The 24,709-nt window shown below is 44.1% G+C and overlaps 1 protein-coding gene across 1 annotated transcript in view; it reads right to left on the bottom strand.

Annotated features, from left to right (window-relative positions):
- CALCOCO2 (calcium binding and coiled-coil domain 2) overlaps positions 1–24,709 on the bottom strand; it is a gene marked incomplete at its 3' end in the record, with an annotated part of 104,754 nt that overhangs the window by 4,134 nt on the left and 75,911 nt on the right. Inside the window, exons 17-18 of the mRNA XM_082272838.1 lie at positions 20,203–20,323; positions 5,540–5,562 (exon numbers count right to left, since the gene is read on the bottom strand). Of these exons, the coding sequence (XP_082128964.1) occupies positions 5,540–5,562; positions 20,203–20,323 (144 nt within the window). The remainder of the gene's footprint in view (positions 1–5,539; positions 5,563–20,202; positions 20,324–24,709) is intronic.

The following is a 24,709-nucleotide window of genomic DNA, read 5'->3' as shown; positions in this document are numbered from 1 at the left end:
TATCCCTCAGGGCCTCGGTTTCAACAGCCAGGCCAGCAAAGCCAGCGACTGCAAGGCAGGATGAAATATCAGCCCTTGAGACCGGAGATCTTCCCGAAGAGGCAGACGCCACGGGGCGTCGACTGCCAAATGCACGAGGTCTGCGTACCAGGACCGGCGAGGCCAGTCCGGTGACACAAGAATCACCGTGTTTTGGTTCCGAGACCAACCAGCGAAGGAATCTGGGCAGCAATTGAAACGGGGAAAACGCATACATCAGTCGGTACTGATGTCACGGAGCTACCAACGCTTCTGACGCGTCTACCCGAGGATCGCGTGGCCTTGCCACGAACCTGTACACCTTGCTGTACAGACGAGACGCGAACAGGTCCACCTCCGGAAGACCCCACGTTTTGCACAACATCTGGAGAACACCCGGACGGAGGGGCCATTCCCCCTGGTCCAGGGACTGGCGGCATCAGATAATCCGCCCGCCAGTTCTCCAACCCCTGGAATGTGAACCGCCGATATCGCCGGGACATGCGTCTCGGCCCAAGACAGAATGTCGGCCACTGCCCGAGCCACCCGGGCCCTCTTGGTGTCCCCTTGGTGAATGACGGAAGCCACCGCCGTGGCAATGTCCGTCTGCACCCGAACCGGACAGCCCTGCAGCCTGTCCGGCCAACGTTGAAGGCAGAGAATCATCGCACGCAATTCCAGAATGCTGACCGGAAGGGAGGATTCCCCCTCCGACCAAGTTCCCTGGGCGGACAGAACGCCCAGAACACCACCCCAGCCCGACAGGCTAGCATCCGTGGTGACCACCGTCCATGAGAGAGGACGAAAAGACTTGCCCCCTGACACCGGCGGGGACAGGAGCCACCACAGAAGAACCCTTCTGGTGCGATGGCCCAACGAAATCCGGATCCAGAGATCGCGGTCGCCCGTCCCACCTGGACAGGATCTCCGCTTGGAGACCCCGCGTGTGAAACTGGGCGAAGAGAATCGCCTCGAAAGCCGAGACCATCAATCCCAGACATCTCATGCACGTCCGAGTGGACGAGGACGGAGCGTCCCGGAGGGACCTGACTTCCTTCCTGAAGAGTCCTGAGTTTGTCGTCCGGTAGGAAGACCTTCGCCTGGACAGAGTCCAGAACCATTCCCAGGTAAGGGAGACGAACCGATGGGCACAGTGCTGACTTTGGAAAAGTTATCGTCCAACCAAACTCCTGCAGAGACTGCATCGTAACGGACAGAGCCTTCTCCAGACCCTGGCTGGTCGCAGACCGAACCAGAATATCGTCCAGATACCCTAGGACAGAGACGCCCTGGGCTCTCAACAAAGCCAAAACCGGTGCCCGCACCTTGGTGAACATCCGTGGAGCCGAGGCGAGACCAAAGGGCAACGCCACAAATTGGTAGTGATCCTCCGCTATGGCGAATCGAAGGTACCTCTGGTGACCCTCGAAATTCGGGATGTGAAGATACGCATCCTTCAAGTCGATGGAAGCCATGAACTCCCCCGGAACCAGGGCAGCCACCACCGACCGCAGAGATTTCATGCGGAACTTGCGCACCCGCACAAAGCGGTTCAGCGCCTTTAAGTCCAGAATCGGACGTACCTTGCCCTCCTTCCCGGGCACGGTGAACAGATTGGAATAGAACCCCCGAAACCTGTCCCGATGAGGCACCGGGACCACCACTCCCTGAGCCCTCGGGTCCTGCACCGCTAGATGCAGATCCTGCAAACGCTCCGGGGACAGTAGAAGATTTGAGGGAAAAAATCTGCGCTCCGGCCTATAGAGAAACTCGATCTCGTAGCCAGATCGAACGATTTCCTGAACCCACCTGTCCCGAACCCGGGACAGCCATGGCTGAAGGAAACCGAGCAAGCGTCCCCCCACCCCAGAGTCGGGTGAGGGCGCCCCTTCAGGCCGCACTGTTGTGGGCCGCTGAACCGGACTGGCCGGACTTTTGCTTACCAGTCCACGGCTTCTTACCAGGAGCCGCCTTAGCCTCGTGGGATCAGGGTAAGAGCGTGCTCTTACCACCCGTGATCCCCCTAATTAACGTACCTAGGGACTCACCAAAAAAGGCGAGAACCATCATAGGGCAGATTAGCCAAGGTCTTACGCGAAGATTGGTCCACCGACCAACACTTCAACCAAACCAAAACGGCGAGACAATACCGCCACACCATGTACACGTGCAGCCAACGGAACCATATCCAGGTCTGCATCACACAAATACATGACACCCTGGTGGATTTGATCCACCATATCCAAAGTCGCCTGGAGGGCAGAATCAGCCACCAGGACGCGATTAAGCACCTGCGTCCAGCTCGCGACAGCCTGGGCCGCCATAAGTGAAGCAAATAAAGCTTTCAGCATAGAACCCATAATAGAATAGGCATGACGGGCAAGGGACTCCGTCCGTTTGTCCGTGGCATCCCGGAACACCGGGATATCCTCAGCAGGAATCGCAGTGGGCTTATTCAGAACCGCTATCGCGTGATCCACCGGAGGTGGGACACACCAACGCCCATCAGTAGCGGGCGTAAAAGGATAGCGCAGCTTAAACCTACTTGGTATAGCAAAAGGCTTGCGTATATTACGCCAATGTTCCTTTACAGCGCATTGAAAATCATCAGTGCAGGGAAATACCTGCGATGTTTTGCGTCTTTTCTGCGTCCCATAAGCCGCCAAGGCAGCAGGAGGACAAGGTTCATCCTGTAAACGCAGTGTTTGCTTGATAGAAGCAACCAATTCATCCATGAGTGCAAGCTCTTCAGACGAGCCAGGGGGAGAAATATCAACCCCCTCAACCTCAGCCTCCATTTCTGACCCTACAAGGTCCAGGGAGGAACGGGACCCCGACAAGGAGACCCCAGCAACAGCAGCCCCATCACCAACACCCTCTGAATCAGAGGAAATTGAAAACTCTGGGCCTTTTTGAGGATTGAGCAGCCATCAGCAATTGCACCTGAGTCGCAAGGCTAGCCACAATCGCAGGGGGAAAACCGCAGTCCCCTGGCTTCCCACCAATGTGACAGGAAATTTGCTTTCCTTAGAATCCATGCCCCAAAATGAGTAAAATAAAATGGGTGACCGCCCCTTTAAATAAGGCGCTGCGAACGTAGCCCACCGCCACACAAGCACACCCACACCAGGGACCCCCACAGGGAGAAAGTTATACTCAGGCAAGGATACAGAGAATAGAGGGAAAAAACCTGGAGAGACCGCTGCTGCTGCTGGCCAGATCGGTGCTCCTGTAGAAAAGGAATTGCTGATATTCAGGGCGCTCCATTAAAGCCTATGGGAGGCTACAAGAAAATGGCCGCCATGCATGTGTACCATGCGGCCGGAGCGAGTACAGCCAAAATGGCGCCGTTTGGCGCCGAAACCGCCGCTCCCCCACCTCATGAAGGTGGAATAAAAATACACCACATAGTTATAAAGAACATGGTGGACCGCCGCAGCGGCGCTGTAATGTGCCCCAAACATGATAGCATCATGTTCCACAACAGACAGCCGTTCACACACTCAGACTGACACAGAAGTGCAGCACAGCCCCCCCTCCTTGCAGCCCACAGCATGCAGTGTGAGAGATAGGGAAACATCAATAGTGTGAACACAGGGCAAGGTAACACAGTCCCAGACTGACACCCCCCAGACAGACAGGTCCCCACATGAATACACTTACCTCTTACATGGCGTGGGGGACCCGCACAGGCGAACAAGCCGCTGTACATGAGACAGGGAGAGTCGCATCCAGGACGCAGCAGAAGGTGGGTTGAGAAACCGCACAGCGTCCAGTGAGGTAGCCACCCCACCCTAGCATCCCTGCACGGAACAGGGATGGGTCGTTCAGAAAACTCAGGAGCGGTACCTGACTGAACGCTCGATGGCGGGCTGAGAAGCCACTGACCCACAACCTGCGACCAGGGGAGTCAGCCCGAGACGCAGCCCGCATTATCCTCTTCATCCGAAGATCTAACTATTGCTGGTAAAAATAACAGCTAAATAAAGAAAGAGAGAAAAAACTCAAATAAAATCAAAAAAGAGAGAAGGCTGAGACAAAATGCCCCAGCATAGAGACATCCAGCTACTCCTGACAAGCTAGACATTGAAACTGAAGCAGGAAACAGGAAGCAGGAGGGTATAGACTGAGGGGACCACCCCCTGGGGTGGGGATATGTTAAAAGCTTTAATATTGACATATTCTGTTGCCTAGCTACTCCTACGGAGCAAAGTCTAATACCCCATTGTGACGAATATGAAGATGGCGGCGACTGTCGGAGGACGTAAGAGAAATAAAAAATTTGTGGGGTTCATTCCTAAAAACCCATACCACACGCTTATTCTTAAATCTGGTATGGATTTTAATGGGCAACCCCATGCAAAAAATGGCGTTGGGCCCCCTTCCTCCTGAACCATTATAGCCACATGCCCTCAACATGGGGAGGGTACCCTGGTAGGAGCCTCCCTGGCAATGAACCTTGTGTAAATGAGTACGGGGTACTAAAATGAGTAACCTGGTTTCTCATCCACAAAATAAATTGCAATAGTAAAGAAACACAAACATGTCAATCACAGCAATGTAAATCCATTGTCAGTCACGATGAATCACAATCCCGCTGACACAAACATGACGACCTGTGCACAATGATTCTCTCCCGATGGATTCCTGTGATGCAGTCTGATGTCATTGACCAAAATATTGTATTGACTATATTTAGTCAATGATTTCACCTGGGATGCCAGCTGGCTTGATTATAATTTGAAACAAAGGAAAATCCAAAATGTGAAACCGCACTCAGGAAGTTGTTTTGTTGAAATCAAAAATTCTCTTTATTCCTCAAATAAAATAGACAGACAGTGTAACAGGCAGACGTGTCAGGTTGACGCGTTTCACGACATTGCTAGTCGCTTACTCATAACCACCAAAAAAAAAAAAGCTAGCAAAAAAGGGAATTTTGACTTACCTGTGAATTCCAGCACATTACACAGGGCTGTATCATGGTTTATATGCAGGCTACCTTAAGTTGATTTGACACTGGTAAAGAACTTTGCTAGGGTCATCCCTAGTACATAACCCTACACATTACCTAAGACTCCAGTCCTCGTCAAGCAATTGGGAATGACCACAGAACAGGGAGGGGGGGTCCCATGCCCTTTATTGTACTCCAAGAAAATAACTTACAATTAAGTTAAAATTCCCTTTATCTTTATTGTACAGTACAGGACAAAGGGTTTTAGTCATAGATCCGGAGACATACCCAAGCAATACAACTGAGGGGTGGGCATCAACATCACATGCAGAGGAATAGCACAGTGCCTGAACTTGTTTACTGTTCAGGTGTGTGCATGTTCAGTACACACAGCCACATCCCCCAGTGGTGGAGAGACAGAAAGAGGGGGTGTAATTAATAGCACTATCGTGTTTTTAGTTTTATTTAAATCTTTCCCACATGGCTTGTAATCTGTGCTCTAGTAATATACTATGAGTTTTAAATACTAAATATCTTAGCAGAATGCTAAATAATGTTCTCCAAACTCACCTCTGGGAATCTTTGATGATTTTCTGAAAAAATACAAACATATATCAAATTAATAAAATTACAACCTTACCCTATAAAGTATACAGTATATAGCTTTAGTAAATGTTAACACACACTTAGACTGTTATGCAGAACCAGTGATGGCAGTACTTTCCCTGCGACTGCCCTGGAACAAGTATACGGATCAGCAGTTCTGACTCGCCCCTGATCTGCAAACATGTATAAGGTCAGTGTCTCAGAAAGCATTGAAGCCAGAGAGGGCCAAGCAATTACCTTTTTCAGGAGCTAATAGGAGTTGGCCTCCTAAATTACTCCAAGGGCTATCATCCTCTATACCTCCTTGGCTACCGCCTGTCTGTGGGCATCTGGGATAAAATAAGACTTATACCCCAAACCAAAAATGTAATATATTGCAGCTTACCAATCATGAGATGTGGTGGCATTATTAGTTTTCTTTTTGACCCCTGTTTTCCCCTTGTGATCTGGCCAGTAACACACTTCCTGTATTTGATTGCCCCCACTGTGGTTGAATGAGCACAAGAGGTAAAGCAGATAGCAGCATTCTCAGTCTAGGGGAAGGGTAGTGTTAAATATGCTAGCAGATTAAGTACACTAACAAAATTAAAGCCAAACTCCAGCTCAGATTTTAAAATCAGTTAGAGCAAATATTTTTTCCATTTAGGAAAAAGGTGTTACATATATATATATATATATATATATATATATATATATATATATATATATATATATATATATATATAAAGCTGATCACTGTATGCACCCCTGTCAACGATAAATAGTTTGTCTCTTCTCTGTAAAGTGATCCAACTGGAAGAGAGCTTGTCCTGTTGAAAAACAACAGACTTACTGACCAGATCACCAAATGAAAACAAGGGAAAGAAAGCCTATAAAAGAAAACAAATGAAACCATTACATCTAAGAATTGGTAAGCTGCAATACAATGTTTGTTTTTGGGCATAATACTGCTTTAAAGTGGTTCTAAAGTAAGAAGTTGTTTTATCTTAATGCATTCTATGCATTAAGATATAAAAAATCTTCTGTGTGGAGCAGTCCCCCTCAGCCCCCCTAATATTTACCTGAGCCCCCTCTCAATCCAGAGATGCTTCATGAGAGTCTCGGCTGTCTGGAACTCCCTCTCCTCGTTGGTTGAGACTTGGCTCCCGCTGCTGTCATTTAAAGTCAGTGAGCCAATGGAGGGAGAGAGGGGGCGGGGCCAAGCTGCGACTCCATGTCTGAATGGACACACAGAGCAGTGGCTCAGCTCAGGTACCCCCATAGCAAGCTGCTTGGTGTGGGGGCATTCAGCAGGAGGAAGGGTCCTCAAGGCTGCTATAGCAGCTAGAAGTTTGTTTAAATTTTTCTCCTTACTACCGGCTATGTAGTAGAAATTATTTTTACAGCCGCCTGATCACCTCTACATTCTGCCAATGATGACGCTCCCCTGCCTGACCTTCTCTCGCAACGAATGAACCACAGAAGCACTCAGCTCAGAGCAATTCCAGGTTGTCATAGTGAGGGGACTAGCTTATCCAAAAGCCCCATTTATTGGCCCTTCTAAGCCAGCTGACCAAAGTCCAAAGGCTAGGCAGTGCATTTTGGTTACAAAGAATTGGATCTGGAAATTTCTGCCTTTGGTTTTATTGATAAGATTGTGACTACTGTTGAGTAAGGCCATTAGGAAAAGTATTGGCAGCTTGCAATTTTTGAAAAATTCGTTTTAGTTGTAGATCAGAATGTTATTGCTGTGCCCCTGGTAGGTAGATTCACCCTTTCTGTTTGTCCTGGTGGCCAATAGTGACCAAGACAGAAAGTAATAGAAAATTCTAAATATTACAGTTGCCACCAGCACAAAAGCTGACTGGGCATCTTCCAATAAGGAAACTTGCTCCAGTAGCAACTAAGATGGCATTTTCTCTAATTTTGTAAGGTTTTCCTCTCATGATCTATTGGGGGGGGGGGGGAGGGGGGGTTACTAAAACTAGAGGGTGAAAATCTGGTTCTGCTCTGCATAGAAACAAATCTGATTCCAGGTTTTATTGCCAAAGCTTAAGCTGAAGTTAAAAGCTGATTGGCTACCATGCACAGCTGTACCAGATTTCTTAATGCTCCAGTTTTAGTAAATTTCCCCCACTGCGTCTCCAAGAAAGTAAGGGAAAATCAAAGGCAGCTCTGCACTATGCTGCCAGATGTCTCCGCGTGCACACAGAATTATTAAGCATGGCTACCTGGACTGCAATATATTAGCTCCAGTAAAATAGCCAGTTATTGCACAGGGCTCATAAAAGATGGCTATATTAACATGGCAGTGACAGAGTTGGTTTTGGTCTCTCTTTCTTTTGAAGGTTAGTTCCACTTGTATAACTCCACATTACTGTGTATGACGATATCTTCCTGTGACTCTTTGTATAATGTAAATGCATGTGTGACCTAAGTGTAGCGGACCCCCTTAAATAACTCGGATCCCCCAGTCTACACAGCCAGGCACACCAAATTTTCTCAGGCACTCCAGAGTCAGAAAAAATGACCCTGACTTTGTTTTTGTAGTTTTACTGAGGGACAATAACTTGTATAAGGATGGGAGATAAAGGGATGCCCACTTGACTTCAGAACAACTTCAGGGACAACTCTTCCTATATAAAGTCCTATATACAGTCTCTATATATACTCCGCTTCTTCCTCTAGCACTCATTTGCTTGCAGAACTCAGCTGGAAGACTGTAAGGATCTGACATATCACTCAGTCAGATTAGAGCAATGGCCCATTATAGGCAGGAACCTGAGGCCCCTTGAATGCGTAGCAAAAAGTCAGTGTCCAGCTTACATTCCTGTGGCTACTGATCCCAGCCAGCACCATCTCTTCAGGCACTTCCAAGCCATCTGGCTGCAGCTGCCCCTTTCACTAGCACTCCAGGCTAACTTCTCCCCACAGTCCTCAAAACTGACACTCATCAGCCACCCGGCTAACTCTCAGATCTCCCAAACCTGCTGACTTGCTCCTGCTCTCTCTCTCCTTGCTCTCCTGCATCCAGGAAAGGCTTCTTCCATGTGTGTTGGTGGATCCTTCCAGCACCCGAGCCTCAGGCCTAAAGCCCCGTACACACGCGTCAAAATTCGGCAGGGAATTTTCGTCCGACAACCGATCTGCCGATTTTCAGCTTGTTAGTATGATGCTTCCGACAACCGACTCCGACTTTTCGGGCGAAAAAAATCTGGTGTGCAGGCTATAAAATTTTTGTCCGCCATCATAACATGGCCGATTTTCGTGCAGTCAGTACAGATTTTGACAGGGAAAAATCTTATGAGCAAGTCTGGGCATGCTCAGAGAAGAAAGAACACAAAGAAAGCAAACCAACACATGACATCACTTCTGAAGTAGAATTTTGTTGGGCGAGAAAATTTGTGTGCAGTCTAGGCACATTCCAACCAACAAAACACCACTCTGGACAAAAGACAGACGACCGGTCAGCCGATAATCGTTGCGTGTGTACTAGGCTTAAGGGTCACCCCCTCCAGACTAGGGGGTGCCCTGCAAGGGCCTCTGACAGCCTCCTTAGGACTTCTTTCTGACTCCCCTGCTGGCATGACAGCCTACCAGCCCTTTTTGCTGGGGATTGGCCAAGGCCCTAGCTTTCACCCACTACATCTAAAACATTATCCAATGTTTGAGAAAACAGGGGAAGGCATCAGAAAAGCTGTTAGGATGAGTCATCTGGCCTACCACACTGAATCCTGACCCAGATTCACAGCTCAGGCATAGCCTTGAGCCAAAAAAAAAAATGTTCCTGCACTGCCAACAACCTATATACATCTAGTGGATGCTACTTAAGTGAACAGCGTCTAAATTAACAAGGATAAATGTGACCACGTTGACTTATTAATACCCATATACAGTATGTAGACCAGTGCTGCAGGTTTATGTCCTGATCTTCTCTATATTGTTAAGCATATTGTGCATCAACCATGTTACTGTAATATACTAGATTACAGTTGGCACCCTGCTGACATACAAGAGGAAGTCTTCTACATGTGCATATCAATGCATTACATGACTTTGTGTGTGTGCCTGCCCTGACCATCTGTTTCCTGACCACGTGTGTGTCTTCCCTGACTGCGTCTGTGGGCACAAAGGGAAGAGCAGATAACACACTGGAGAACATTGCAAGCGAGAGGGGCTGCTAGGGAGTGGGGGCGCCACACTAAACAGATACTGTATGTTTTGTAAAGCATAAGTATGTAAAGCTGAGTGTGTGCTGACAGCAAGCAGGAGGAGAACGGAGGGTAAGAGCAAACACTCAGAGTGGGGAAGGTGTTAAATCTTTTGTCCTTTTGTTATTTTTTTGCTTTCTGTGTCCCATTGGAGAGATTTCCTTGTCCTTTCTGTCCTTTTAGTCAGCTGCCCCTAAAACAGGTTTCCCAATGGGAAGATCAATCTTCTGGTGACAACTTTAACATTTTGGATTTCCCATCACTTCCTGTTTCAGTGACAATAGCTAATGGTACAATAGAGAGGGGGAATCCACCTAATCCTTTAACCACTTGCCGACGCTCACATTGAGTGTACTGCGGCAAAGTGGCTCGTTATCGTCCAGCGACGTAGGCCTACGTTGCTAGACTCCTCTCCTTGTGGGCGGCGCGCGCGCGCTGCCGGAGCCTCTCTCCCGCTGTATTCAGACACACTCGGGGATCGAGTGAGGAGATCCGCCCGCTTGTGGAAACAAAGCGGGCGGATCTCCTAAGTGACAGGCAGGGTCAGCTTGCAGGATTCAGCATAGCTGAACCCACGATCTGTCCCTGTGTCACACAGTCCCCTCCCCCCACACACGTCAGTAAGCACCAGGCATACATTAACCCCTTGATCACCAATAAAGTTAACCCCTTCCCTGCCAGTGTCATTATTACAGTAACAGTGCATATTTATAACACTGATTACTGTAGTAATGTCACTGGTACCCCCAAAAGTGTCAAAAATGTCAGTTAGGGGTCCGATCTGTCCGCCGCAATGTCGCAGTCCCGCAAAAAAAATTGCAGATCGCCGCCAAATCGCCGCCATTACTAGTTAAAAAAAAAAAACAATAAAAATGACATACATTTCCCATAGTTAGTAGCTGCGATAACTTTTGCGCAAACCAATCAAAATACGCTTATTGCGATTTTTTTTACCAAACATATGTAGCAGAAAACAAATTGGCCTAAAATGTTAAAAAATTTTGATTTTTACATTTTTTTTGGGGGGGGGGGGGGATTTCATATAAAAAAATGTGAAAAATATTGTTATTTTTTCGAAATTGTCGCTCTTTTTTTGTTTATAGCGCAAAAAGTAAAAATCGCACAGGTGATCAAACACCACCAAAACAAAGCTCTATTTGTGGGGGAAAAAAGGACATAAATTTAATTTGGGTACAGTGTGGCATGATCGCGCAATTGTCTGTTAAAGTAACGCAGTGCCGAATCACAAAATATGGCCTGGTCAGGAATGGGGTAAAATCTTCCGGTCTTAAAGCGGTTAAAAATACACTCATTGAGAATTTTTTTGTCAAAGACATGTAGCTAAATACATTTTGGCCTAAATATATGACAAAAATTTAATATATTGGATATTTTTTAACTGTCAAAGTAGAAAAATATTGTTATTTTTTCAAAATTGTCGCTCTTTTTTTATTAATATCGCAAAAAATGAAAAGCGCAGAGGTGATCAAATACCACCAAAAGAAAGCTCTGTTTGTGGGAAAAAAAGGACGTAAATTTCATTTGGGTACAGCGTTGCATGACCGCGCAATTGTCAGTTAAATTCGCACAGTGCCAAGTTGCAAAAAGTGGCCTGGATGTAAAGCAGGAAAATCCTCCGGTCCTAAAGTGGTTAAAGAGAAGCCAATGACTGCCATCAGAAATCTAAAATAGGCAAATATATATATATATGTATGTATGTGTGTATGTGTGTGTGTGTATATATACAGTATATATATATATATATATATATATATATATATATATATATATATATATATACTGTGACAGGAAGTCAGGTAAATCTGTGGCTGTTGTCACAGACGGGAGATACATTTCTGCCTTGTTTAGACAATTCATCAATTACTATCAGGTGTCGGCTGCAGAGGTAGCCAGAAAGGTTTAAGGACGTTGGAAAGCTTCAGTTATTCAGAATGAGGCAATTAAGGCCTCTATAAGTTATCCAGAGGATGACTACTGATGGCTGCCTCCTGAGGCTTTTTGCGTTAAGGAGAGCAGTGAGCTGAGAAAGACTCCATAGGTAGGTTCCTGTGTTGTGAAGGTAGACGCCCCAAGTGGCCAGGGTTTATTTTAAGTTTGTTTGATTTATGCTGTTTGGATGCTTGCACTTGTTTCCAGCAAATTGGAAGAATAAACCATAGACCATTGTTTTCAACCACTCCTCGGCTGTCTCTCTGTGTAGCGAACCCACCCAAGGGGTCACCCACTATACTGTATATGTGTGTATATATATATATATATATATATATATACATACATACATATATATACACACACACACACACACACGCTATATTATCAAAAGTATTGGGACACCTGCCTTTACACGTACATGAACTTTAATGGCATCCCAGTCTTAGCCTGTAGGGTTCCAATGGACGTGAATAGAGAAAAATGGGTGAGACAAGACGTGACATCACCACACTACTCTGGCTGGTCTTTCCCGTCTATGGACGCTGCAGCTTGATGTTAAATCCAGATTTTGATACATGTTACACACTCTTTTACCTACGATGTTTTTAAGTGCAATTCTTTTAATAAATTAACTTAGTTTTACTGTATTACGCTATTTTTTTTCTCTATTCACGTCCATTGGAATTGGAATTGGAATTGGAATTGTTTTCTGGAGTCTTGGTCGGATGAATGGGTGCTGATTTCTCCACATGCCTAGGATATCTACTTAAGTGCTTTGGCTTTCCCATTGAGTTGGGGGCCATCTGATTTTGGTAAGCTGCCATCTTCTTTAGTGTTTGGTGTGGTGTTTTTTTTTTTACACAGTGGAGATACCCTCTGGAGATTATCCTTCACGCATGCTGGGACTGTTGTTTTTTCTACACACTTTTTTGCGTTTATATATTTTTTCTTCTATTGGACTTTGTCACATGCCAAGTGGACTTTTTATGATTTATGGTTGATAATAGTTTTTTGTGGGATTATTTTGATCACTTTTTACACAGGATTATTCATATATACCGTGTCTTCTTCACTGTATAATATGCATTTTGCGCTGCACTTTTTCTTTTATTTTTGCTATTGGGTTTTATCTATTGGCCTGTGCTAGCTGCTATATTTTATCATTTCTTTATTAATTTCAGTTTTATATATTAAGCACATTTTTTTTTTTACCTTTTTTTCTTAGTCCGTAGAGTTCAATTATTGAGTTGGCCCACCCTTTGCAGCTATAACAGCTTCAGCTCTTCTGGGAAGGTTGTCCACAAGGTTTAGGAGTGTGTCTATGGGAATGTTTGTCTATGGGAATGTTTGACCATTCTCCCAGAAGCGCATTTGTGAGGTCAGGCACTGATGTGGACAAGAAGGCCTGGCTTGCAGTCTCCACTTTAATTCATCCAAAAGGTGTTCTATCGGGTTGAGGTCAAGAATCTGTGCAGGCCAGTCAGGTTCCTCCACCCCATACTCGCTCATCCCTGTCTTTTTGGACTTTGCACTGGTCCAAATAATTTAGTAGAGAGAAGGTTATGGTATAGGGTTGTTTTTCAGGGGTTGGGCTTGGCCCCTTAGTTCCAGTGAAGGAACTCTTAAGGCGTACGTATACCAAGTCATTTTGGACAATTACATGCTCCCAACCTTGTGGGAACTGTTTGAGGATGGCCCCTTCTTGTTCCAACATAATTGCACACCAGTGCACAAAGCAGGGTCCATAAAGACATGGATTGGGTTGGGGTGGAGGAACCTGATGGGTCTGCACAGAGTCCTGACCTCAACCGGATAAAACACCTCTGGGATGAATTAGGCACCAGGTCTTCTTGTCTAGGGCTGAAACAACTAATCAACTAAATCGATAATCGATAATTACAATCGTTGTCAACGATTGTCATTATCGATTAGTTGCCACCGATTAGTTGGTCTGCGTACAGGACTTTTCTTCCTGCCTGTCAGTGCCATCCCGTCTCTACAAGCTGCTGTGTGAATACACTCACTGTGTTTCACAGCGTCGTTCTGCACCCAAGTGACCGCCCCCTCCTTCCTCCGTTCCTCTCCGCCTACTTGTTGATGTCAGTGAGGAATTCTCAGCTGTGCAGTCAATGAGACTGAGGGAGGAGAGAGGGGAGAGCGAGGAGAGAAGCAGCTGATCACGTGAGTCCCGAGCTGCTCTAAGATACAGTATTAAATAAAGAGCGCCAAACAGCCTAAGAAATATGTGCTTATCCGGATAATTAATAATCCTTATAAGGTGCAATATTATAATAGAAAAATAAGTGAATAAAAACTTCAGCCAGAGAAATGCAAAGGATGTGAAAAATTATAATAGTGCAATTCCACTAATAAAATGAGACTTCACTCCATAATAATAGGGAGCATAGAAAGACACACTATATGTGCTATAAGAAACTTTTATTCACTTATTTTTTTATTATAATATTGCACCTTATAAGGAATATTATAATAGAAAAATAAGTGACTAAAAACGTCCTTCTAGCACATATAGTGAGTGGGTCTTTCTATGCTCCCTATTATTGTGGAGTGAAGCCTCATTTTATTAGTGAAATTGCACTATTATAATTTTTCACATCCTTTGCATATCTCTGGCTGATGTTTTCATTCACCTATCTTTCTATTATAATATTGCACCTCATAAGGAATATTAACTATTTCATCCGGATAAGCACATATTTCTTAGGCTTTTGGCTCTGCATTGATTCTTTGTTTAATTTTGGTTTGTGGTTAGTGAAAGGCACTTTTTGTAAGCTGCCATTAGGATTTATTGTTATATTATACAGTATATAGCAGCATAATAAAAAAAAAAAAAAAAAAGCAGTTAAGGCCCCTTTCACACTTGCGGACCGTTCAGATCCGCCTGTCAGTTTTTCAGGCGGATCTGAAAGGATGCCCTTTGCATCTCTATGGGGCAGCGGATGTCAGCGGAGACATGTTCGCTGACATCCGATCCGATCCTGTCCGTCAAATCCGGACAGATGGAAACCCTATTTTCCATCTGTCTGGCAGATCGGATGGGATCGGGTGAGAATGGACAGGCGGTCTGTTCTCATCCGATTCCCCCATAAAGAACAGCAGGGACCTGACAGCTCCGTCTCTGCACACAGCGTGGAGACAGAGCTGCCATCCGCCTGCTCAGCGGGGATCGATCCCCCACTGAGAAAAAGGGAGTCCGCTGACGGAGCGGCAAGTGTGAAAGGGGCCTAAGGTATCAATGTACTGGGAGCATTATGTGCCCTGCAAATGTTAATTTTTAATGATTTTATTCCCAAACTTGCTCAAGGATCATTCCAAAGCCTATGGAAATGGGGATTATGGTGGCTGTACAGGTTGATAGCTAAAATGTTTTTGCAAGAGTCAGCAAAGAAAAAAAATAAAATTTCAGCATTTGGAATAACAGAAGTGAAATATAGTGCCCCATCATTGGTGTTCCCGGGAGGAATGGTGCCCCATCATTGGTGTTCCCAGGAGGAATGGTGCCCCATCATTGGTGTTCCCAGGAGGAATGGTGCCCCATCATTGGTGTTCCCGGGAGGAATGGTGCCCCATCATTGGTGTCAGTGGGAGGAATGGTGCCCCATCATTGGTGTCAGTGGGAGGAATGGTGCCCCATCATTGGTGTCAGTGGGAGGAATAGTGCCCCGTCATTGGTATCAATGGGAGAAATAGTAGAAATAGTGCCCCATCATTGGTGTTGTCGGGGGGGAACAGTGCCCCATCATTGAAGTTGCAGGGTGGAAAAAAACGGGATATTGAGTTTTTTTAATGATTTTATCCGATTAATCGAAACAATAATCGGCCAACTAATCGATTATAAAAAATAATCGTTAGTTGCAGCCCTATTCTTGTCCAATATCAGTGCCTGACCTCAAAATATACTGATCAGCCATAACTTTATAACTATCCACCTAATATTAAGTAGGCCTGCCTTTTGCCACTAAAACAGCCCTGAACTGTAGAGGTATGGACTCCACTAGACCTCTGAAGGTATGCTGTGGTATCTAGCACCAAGCTGACAGCAGCAGATTCTTTAAGTCCTGTAAGTTGTGAGGTGGGGCCTACGAATCTGATCTGAACACCTCAAGCTCATTGATGTGTTCCTCAAACCATTCCTGAACCTTTTTTTGAGTCTGGCAAAGTGCATTATTCTGCTGAAAGAGGCCTCTGCCATTAGGGGATACCATTTCCATGAAGGGGTATGCTTCTTCACCAACAATGTTTAGATAGGTGGCAAGTGTCAAGTAACATCCCCATGAATGAGCCAAGGTTTCCCAGCAGAGCATTGCCAAAAGCATCACATTGGCTCCACCAGCTTGCCTTGTTCTATTAGTGCATCCTGGTGCCATCTCTTCCCCACTTAAGAAACGTATACACGTCGCCAGGCCACATTCTTCTATTGCTCTATGGCCCAGTTCTGATGCTCACATGCCCATTGTAGGCAAATTTGGCTGTGGACATGGGTCAGCATGGGAACCCTGACCGTTTTGGGGCTACTCAGCCCCATACACAACAAACTGCAATTGCAATGCCAATTTTTCTGCTTTCAAAACATCAACTTTGGGGAAAGCATGCTTACTTACTACCTAATATATCCCACCCACTTTCAGATGCCAAAATGCCATTGCAGGTACTCGGCGGCGCCGAATTCAAAGAAATGGAGACCCGGTCAGACGGCGGTGGTGAGCCACGGAAGGCGGTGGGAGGGGGGGGAATGTCCCCTCCCGCTCCTTGGAATGACAGCCGAGCGGCTTCTCAGCCACATTGGTTGTCATTACAAGACAGCCGACCGTCGGCTATGGACACCGGTACTGGGGTGATGCCTCTAGCTGCAGGCATCACCCCGGTACATGCACTTTTGCTGCGGGCATCACTCTGGTACATGCACTTTCCCGAAATATCGGCAATATCGGTAAATCAAAAGGCCGATTTCTATATATCGGGGAAAGTGCATATTGGCCCTCGATATATTGGCTTTGCCGATAATCGGTCGATCTCAAATATATATACATACACACACACACCGATATATAATTGGGATTAAGGTAACAGAGGCATACCAGTCATTTTGGAGAGAGGTAGAAAGAAAACAATGGGGGAGATTTACTAAAATTGGAGAGTGCAAAATCTGGTGCAGCTGTGCATGGTAGCCACTCAACTTCTAACCTCAGCATGTTTAATCAGGCTTTGACAATAAAGTCTGGAAGCTGTTTGGTTTCTATGCAGAGCTGCACCAGATTTTGCACTCTCCAGTTTTAGTAAATCAACCCCACGGCCTCTGAACATAGGGTTTACCACAAACTCTTATAAGTATTTCATTTTACCAGAAGTTCTACTGTTTTAGGTATTATAACATACAAAAGCTTGCACTGCATTTTAATGTTTCAACAGGGAGAAATTGGGCCATAGAATGAAATTAAATAGGAATTGTTTCCAAACAACAAAGAATAGCCAGGTACGCAGGACTGCATAGCAAGTACCAAGTGGATGTTCCGCTGCTATAACTGTAATAAATAGGGTACAGCCAACAACTACAGAAAGACACAGAAGAGCCCATAAAACAGACAAATCTATGTACAAGAGTTTCTGATCATTTGTATGGGAATGCTGAAAACCTTGGTAAATTCTTTTTATAACCTAAATACATATCTGCAGTTCACTACCTGGGTTGTCAACTGGCCAGAAATGGTTAGGGCTTTCTGAAAAAAAGTGAAGGCTGGTTAAACTTGTCCATAAAATATAAATAAAATACAGGATTTTAGAGAGGTAAAATCTGATGTTTATTGACAATGTATATTTTCTTGCTTCTCAAATACTAAATAATTCTCTGCATTTTGAATATCCTACAAATGGCTGTCCAGCTGCCTTGGCACACATGAAGGTGAAAGCGTAAGTGAAGTTGAATAAAAAGTGCTGACAGGTATCTTTTTTTAATAACAGAAAAACATGTGTATGTATCTTCTCTCATAGATGTTTCTACTTCTGTGTCAGAACGTTTTCTGTATGTGTACACTATGCTGAACATGCGCAGCTCAGTGTACAGTCTCAGAACGATGTGCAGTCTGTGCTAGATCAAAGTACTTGCCGTGCTCCTCTACTGGAGTTAGATCCTTTTGGTCCTGACAGTCAAGATGGCTACAGGTTCCAAACCCAATAAAAGACCAGGTGAGGAGAGAAGTGCCGGCAACAGAGGGAACTGCAGACATTCAAGCATTGGATGGGATCATTTTCCTTGGTAAGTCTGCCAAACCATGGAAAATATGCTATGCATACTTGGACTTGGACATTATGGCAAACAGCTCCTAGGGGCTCAAAACTGTAAATTTTGTAGACAGTTTCCTTCAGTTTTAAAGCAGTAGTAAACACAGCTTGGTCACTTGTACCTACAGGTAAGAATATAATAAAGCTTACCTGTAAGTAAAGTAAATATCTGATAAACATGCATCGTTTAGGACAGGGATCTCCAAACTACGGCCCTCCAGCTGTTGCCAAACTACATGTCCAATGAGGCATTGTAATACTCTGACATTCACAGGCATGATGGGAATTATAGTTCCTGAACAACTGGAGGGCCATAGTTTGGAGACCTCTGGTTTAGGAGATACTCACAAGTGTAGAAGCCGGTGACATCAACAGCGCATGGGCAATGCCCTCTTATTTGGAAAGCACACTCAAATGTGCTGTCCATTGAGAGCACTGTGTCACAATCGTGGCTCCCATATGCATATGCCAGAGTGACGTCATTGCGGCTTGGCCAATTAAAATTTGGTCAATTAAAACTTGGAGCTTGCGAACCTGGAAGGAAGACTGGTTGAAAATGGAAGCCGTGTCAGCAGTGAGGGATTGCTTTTATAGGTAATTCTCTCATAAAGTGTTAGTATGGAGTGCATACTAACACATTATGTCATTACCTTGCAGGTGATCCTTTTTTTTCTGTACCTAACTACCACTTTAAGTGGTAATATATATATTTAGTGAAATGTTCCTAATGAACCATCATTGTTGGAAAATGGATAAAAATGAAACATACAATCAATATGAACAGTCTAATGTGGCCATAAGATTGTATCTGTAAAAAGAATAGGTTATCTGTAATTTTAAAGCCAATTTTCATAAAAAAAGATACAAGTTTAGGTTTAACAGGTTAGGGTTGGTAAGTGCTCTTTGGATAAGAACCTCATCCACAGAGAACTGCAGCAGCTTTGTCCACAGAGAGCAATTGAGGGATTGGAGGAAAGGATTCAATCCAACCTTGAGATGCTCTATCACATTGTTCGTGAATGAATGTATCCCACAAGCTTATTCTGTTTAGTGATAATTCGGAGTTCATCTATGGCAAAAAAACACCAGAATTTGGAATGAGGCTAATATGGTAGACAAGATGAATATAAAGCCTTGAAGAACTTGGCATGGTCCCCAGATCAGACCGAGAGGTCCTTAAACTCCTCATCCCGTTGATGCCCTAATGCAGGTTCAGATTGTTCATCAACCCCCAAACTTTTATGCTTATAAATGAGGCCACTAACAACCCACAGCTATTAGAGACAACTCAAGGCAGCAGACCATCCGACCCTGGGTAACACAGTCTTGCTGCTAGCCACCTTTCCTTCAGGACTAAAAGCAGGCCATACATGGGTTAAATTCTGGACAAATTTTCTCTCGAAAATCCAAAATTTTGTGCATTTTGTGATCCGATGGTGCCACCGTTGATTTCGAAATTTGACCAACCAAGCCTTCAATTTCACCTCATGTTGCTGCAGAAAAGAATGTTTGTGACCGGGAATCTTCTTTTTTTTTTCCAGGTCACAGCTCTAGCACATTTCTTTTTCAATAATTTTTCTCACACAATTCTCCCATCCTTGATTAGAACTTCTGTTCGTTTTTTCAAAAAATTTCCAACATGCCCAATCACTCAAATTCGATGGCTGCATGAAAATTGGCCATTGCTGTAGCCCACAAATGCTGAGAATCTAATCTTAATTATGATTTTCATAAGAAAATTATTTCGGAATTTGACCCATGTATGGCCTGTTTAAGCTTTGACAGTAAAACCTGGAAGTTGATTGGTTTCTATGCAAAGCAAATTTTTCACGATCCAGTTTTAGTAAATCTCTTCCTATGTGTCAAATATAGAAAACTGTCTATAATATAGACAACTGCCTTCACACCAGTTTATATTTCTACTAAAACTGATATATTACTCAGAACTGATATTTAAGTATTTGTTAGACATTGGAGAGCTGTGACTACTGATAGTCCCAAAGAATCTGCCTGTGTATCTGATGTGAACTATACCTGACTGGAGGCTTTACGAGGGTCAGAGTCAGCTGCATCCTCTCCAATTTTTAACGATACAGTAATGGATCTATATGAAACACTCTTAATTCATAATTTCATAATAGCTGTAGAGCACACTGGGATATATAAGCTTGCTTTAACACATACCTGGATATGGACTCCCAAAGATCAGTCCCTGGGCCTGAGAGGTGGAGGTGAAGGAAGAAGGGGATGCAAACCGTTTCTGTAAAATTTGAGTGTTCAGGTCATCTACTTCTGTTTGTTTTCTCTGTAAAGAAAAAAAAAAACCAACATGAGAGAAACAAACATGAATGAACACAAATACATTACCTATACGGCCCCTTTCAGAAGGGGCGGATTCCGTTGCGATCAGCATGGGATCAGCGAATAGATCCCCTGCTGATTGTATCAAAGTAATGGGGATGACACATCCATGTGCACTCAGTTTCGGCAGAGCAGACAGGGACAGAGCCTGCCCTACTCTATGGGCAGCTGGGTGTAAACGGACTCTGCTGTCCTTTTACACGCAACTACCCTTCGATCAGATCCGCCAAGACAGAGAAAAACAGATCCTCTTCTGTCCCCTTCCAACACAAGTCCGTTTACATAAAAAAGGTTTAAAAAAATTTGGTGCTAAAGCTGAAATGAAAAAATAATGTAAAAAGCAGCTAGCACAAAGGATAACCACAATTAAAAAAACAAAAAGTGCAGCGCTATATGTTAATGTTAATCATCACTTCTTTGGTGTACAGAAATAACTATTGTGTATCAATCCACCCAAAATCATAAAGTACAAAGAAAACATAGGCAATGAAAATTTTAAATGAATATCATATAATAAAATTTACCAAGTAAAAAAAATAAATGTGGAGTCCATATAGGAGTATAAGCAGTTGAGCACCAATCCTCAGTGTTTCAAAGGATGTCAGGAGAGTCCAAAAGCAAGGAAATCCTCTCAGACTAAAGTGAGCGGTTAGGAAAAAAAAAGAGATGACGTCACCTATGACGAAACGCATGGGGTGGAGCCAGGACACACTTCAAGCCACAACAATTATGGAAACTGGTAAATAGATGACTTCTGTGAATATTGAAAGCGCTGTTACCAACAGCAATCAGCAAAAATACATTTATTTTATTTGGATCTTCTCTATGGTGAATATTCTTTCTTTCTATTGTGGTATGATACTCGGTTTCTATCTAAAACCACGTGTAAGAGCTGGCATTCCTGGCGGAGGTGCTTTTGGGAGACAACCTGTCCAGAGGTGCAAGAGGAGAGTTATGGGGATGTGAGAGCCCCTGGGAATAACCTTAAGTGCTTTTGACCACTATATATTTGCGGTCCCTTTGCTCTGGTAAGCTCCTGCTTGTTTCACCCTGGTAGTGTGGTGTATATAAGCCCTGGGATTTGGAATTTTGGACACAGGCACAAGTTTAGATTTTCAGGTATTTACCAAAACATATTCAAGTTATAGTTAATGGATATGGGCTAAAAGTGCACACTCTCAGGTTTAATTTGAGGGTATGTACATAAACATTGGTGGAAGGGTTTAGGAACCACTTAAGCCCCAGCCCTATTTCGGACACTTTTTGTTCACAAGTTAAAATCAGTATTTTTTCCTAGAAAACTACTTAGAACCCCCAAACATTATATATATATATTTTTTTTAGCAAAGACTCTGGAGAATTAAATGGCGGTCATTGCAATATTTTTTGTCACGCGGTATTTGCGCAGCGGTCTTTAAATGCCATTTTTTGGAAAAATTACGAAAAATCACATTTCACTGCATTTAAAAAATAATAAAAAAGTAAAGTTAGCCCATTTTTTTTGTATATTGTGAAAGATGATGTCACGCTGAGTAAATAGATACCCAACATGTTATTGTTTAAAATTGCGCACACCCGTGGAATGGCGACAAACTACGGTCAATAAAAATCTCAATAGGCGACGCTTTAAATTTTTTTAGGGGTTAGAGTTAGAGTGTAGCTCTTTTTTTTAAATTATTGCTCACGCTCTGGCGATCGAGGCGATACCTCACATGTGTGGTTTGAACAGCGATTTCATTCGCGGCTCGACTTCCGTATACGTTTTTTTCGTGCGTGAGCTAACGGTGACGGGGGCAGCTAAAAATTTTTTTTCCTATTTATTTTATTTTTTTTAACTTTATTACAGGTTTTAAAAAAAAAATCTGATCACTTTTATTGCTGTCACAAGCAATGTAAACATCCCTTGTGACACCAATATGCAGTGACAGGTACTCTTTATGGAGGGATCGAGGGTCTAAAAGACCCTAGACCCCTCCACTACACTTCCATGTATGCAAAACCCCGAAAACGGCATTTTTGCATACAGCCGTTTTTTAAATCTGCCGCCTTTTGCAGCAGAGTAACCCAGAAGTGACGTCATGGACTCCGCCTCCGGGTTACGTCATCGGAGACCAGATCGAAGCTTCAGGCTTAGATCGGGACTCCATCCAGTCGGCGGACGTGCTGGCTGGGTGCTCGGGTCTCCCGGTGGGACATAAGGCCCGGCCGAAGTCACGGAAGGAAGCGGGGGGACGTCCCCTCCCGCTCACCAGGGTAACGATCAAGCGGCTCCCGAGCCGCATCGGTCGTTACTGACGGAAAGCCGACCGTTGGCTGTAAACCACGGTACCGGGATGGTGCCTCTAGCTAGAGGCATCATCCCGGTATTTCACCGCAAAGTCTGCTGACGTAAATATACGTCAGTTTGTGATAAGTGGTTAAGAACAGCCAACCCCCTTTTTCAAGGGACCAAACGTAATTAGACAATTGAATCATGAAACCTAAAGCCAGCCAATAACCAAATATTAGTTATGTGGTCTTTTAGAATTTTTTTTTCTACTCATGGTGGGGAAGGGGACACTTACTTGAGCAAATCCAAAAGTACAATCATTCTTTAAAGCGAATAGCGAGGTGAAGGGATGAAACCTCTTCCAAAAGTTCGAAGGTTCATCAAACCCTTCCAAATCTTAAAATGGAAGACTGACAGAGTTTCCCCACTCTATCTCAAAAACAAAGTTGACTAGTTTGGACTTGCGATCTGAGTTAAAGTGGTGTAAACCTCAGACTTGAAATATGGACAAAGCATATCCCTCTATACTGTGTATTTGTCTCAATCCAGAGCACAAAGCGTCATTTCTGTCTGCTGCTTCGTTCCTCTGCTATAATCATGAGTCACTTCTGACAAGTTTTCCTTAAACCAATAGAAAAAATGGTGACAAGGGAGGGATCTTCAGCTGATTGACAGCATCAGCTCTGTTCCTGTGTGAAGGGGTGGGGTGTCCCTTCCAACCAGTCAGCTCTCAAAGCTCTCTTCACTGAGCTCTGCAGACTGTAATTTCAGCTCTCCACCTCCCTTTTTCTGACGGCTCAGACAAGCTTATATATTCTGGACTTTGAATGAAGATAGAGGAGAGAAGACGGAAGATAAACAGGTACAACTTATGTAGAAGGATCTGTTTCATCTCTGTGTATCACCTGAGGATAGTCACTGCACAGGGTATATGTAAGGGATTACAACCACTTGAGTAACCACAAGAAAGAATCTGTAAGATCAAGACTTTCTTTAAAGGATTCCCAAAATAATGAATAACAGTTCTTGCAAGATTATTACCATATCTCCATTTCACAGTCTAAAATAGAAGAAACTTGCCAGTTTCCTGTATGTGCTACGGTATGCCCCAAATGCAGCAGAACACAACAAAACACTAGCTTTATTTGTTCTGCTGGTTTGCAAGTGAGTTCTTATATAAACAGTCTGATTGTCTCAATTTCCACTCCACTGTGCTCCATTATGTATGTTCGTTTTTGTTGTTGTCAGAACACAAAACTAGTAAAAATAGTTACCTATCGTTTGCTATCTGTAAGTAAAGAAACTGTCGCTACACTAAAGCGCCTTCCTGAGAATTAACTCTCCCCTTACATGTTTTACCAAAGATTGTCCCAAATTACAACGCTCTCCTGCCATCGGTTCATACTGGTATGGAGACTCTACCGGCTAAATGGCAGGCAATGTTCCAGATATCGATAATGAGGATTGGGAAGACTTGTAGGACTAACCCTTCTCTCAACTGGTGGCCAGTAGAGATAATTTGATCCAATTCAAATCGGTACACAGAATATATCTGAACCTACCAGGTTAAATAGCATGCCTCCGGGCTTGTCCTCTGAATGCTGGAGATGCTTGGAAGAACATGCAGACTTCAAACATTTATTCTGAACATGTTCGAAAATACAAACTTTTTGGGCTGAAGTTACAAATTTCATTGCTACATTGACTACGATGGGGGATTCCTTCACCATAGGAGGTTTACCTACTTGGCCTGGGGACCCCTCTAGCCCCTCGTAGGGTGCTTAGAATTCTCCTTAGTCTACTCTTTTATTACGCCTACAAAGCCATTATACTAAAATGGAAATCCAGGGAGGCCCCCACTATAGTTTTCTGGCAGTCCTTAGTGAATGCCATGTTAACCGTTTTACAAAGCCACTTACCTGTTCTGTGGATGCCCTCTTAAGTTCTATAAAGGATGGCTTGAAACCCCCTCAACTGTCTCTGCCTGAGACATTAGGCTCCCTTGGATATAAGTGTATGTTGACTTATGCTTTCTAGACACACAGTCACTTAATTATGTGT

Source organism: Pelophylax lessonae, assembly GCF_965119305.1.
Source record: "Pelophylax lessonae genome assembly, chromosome: 11".
Classification (NCBI taxonomy): Eukaryota; Metazoa; Chordata; class Amphibia; order Anura; family Ranidae; genus Pelophylax; species Pelophylax lessonae.
Note: the sequence above shows the minus strand (reverse complement) of the source record. Positions and strands in the feature narration are given on the sequence as shown.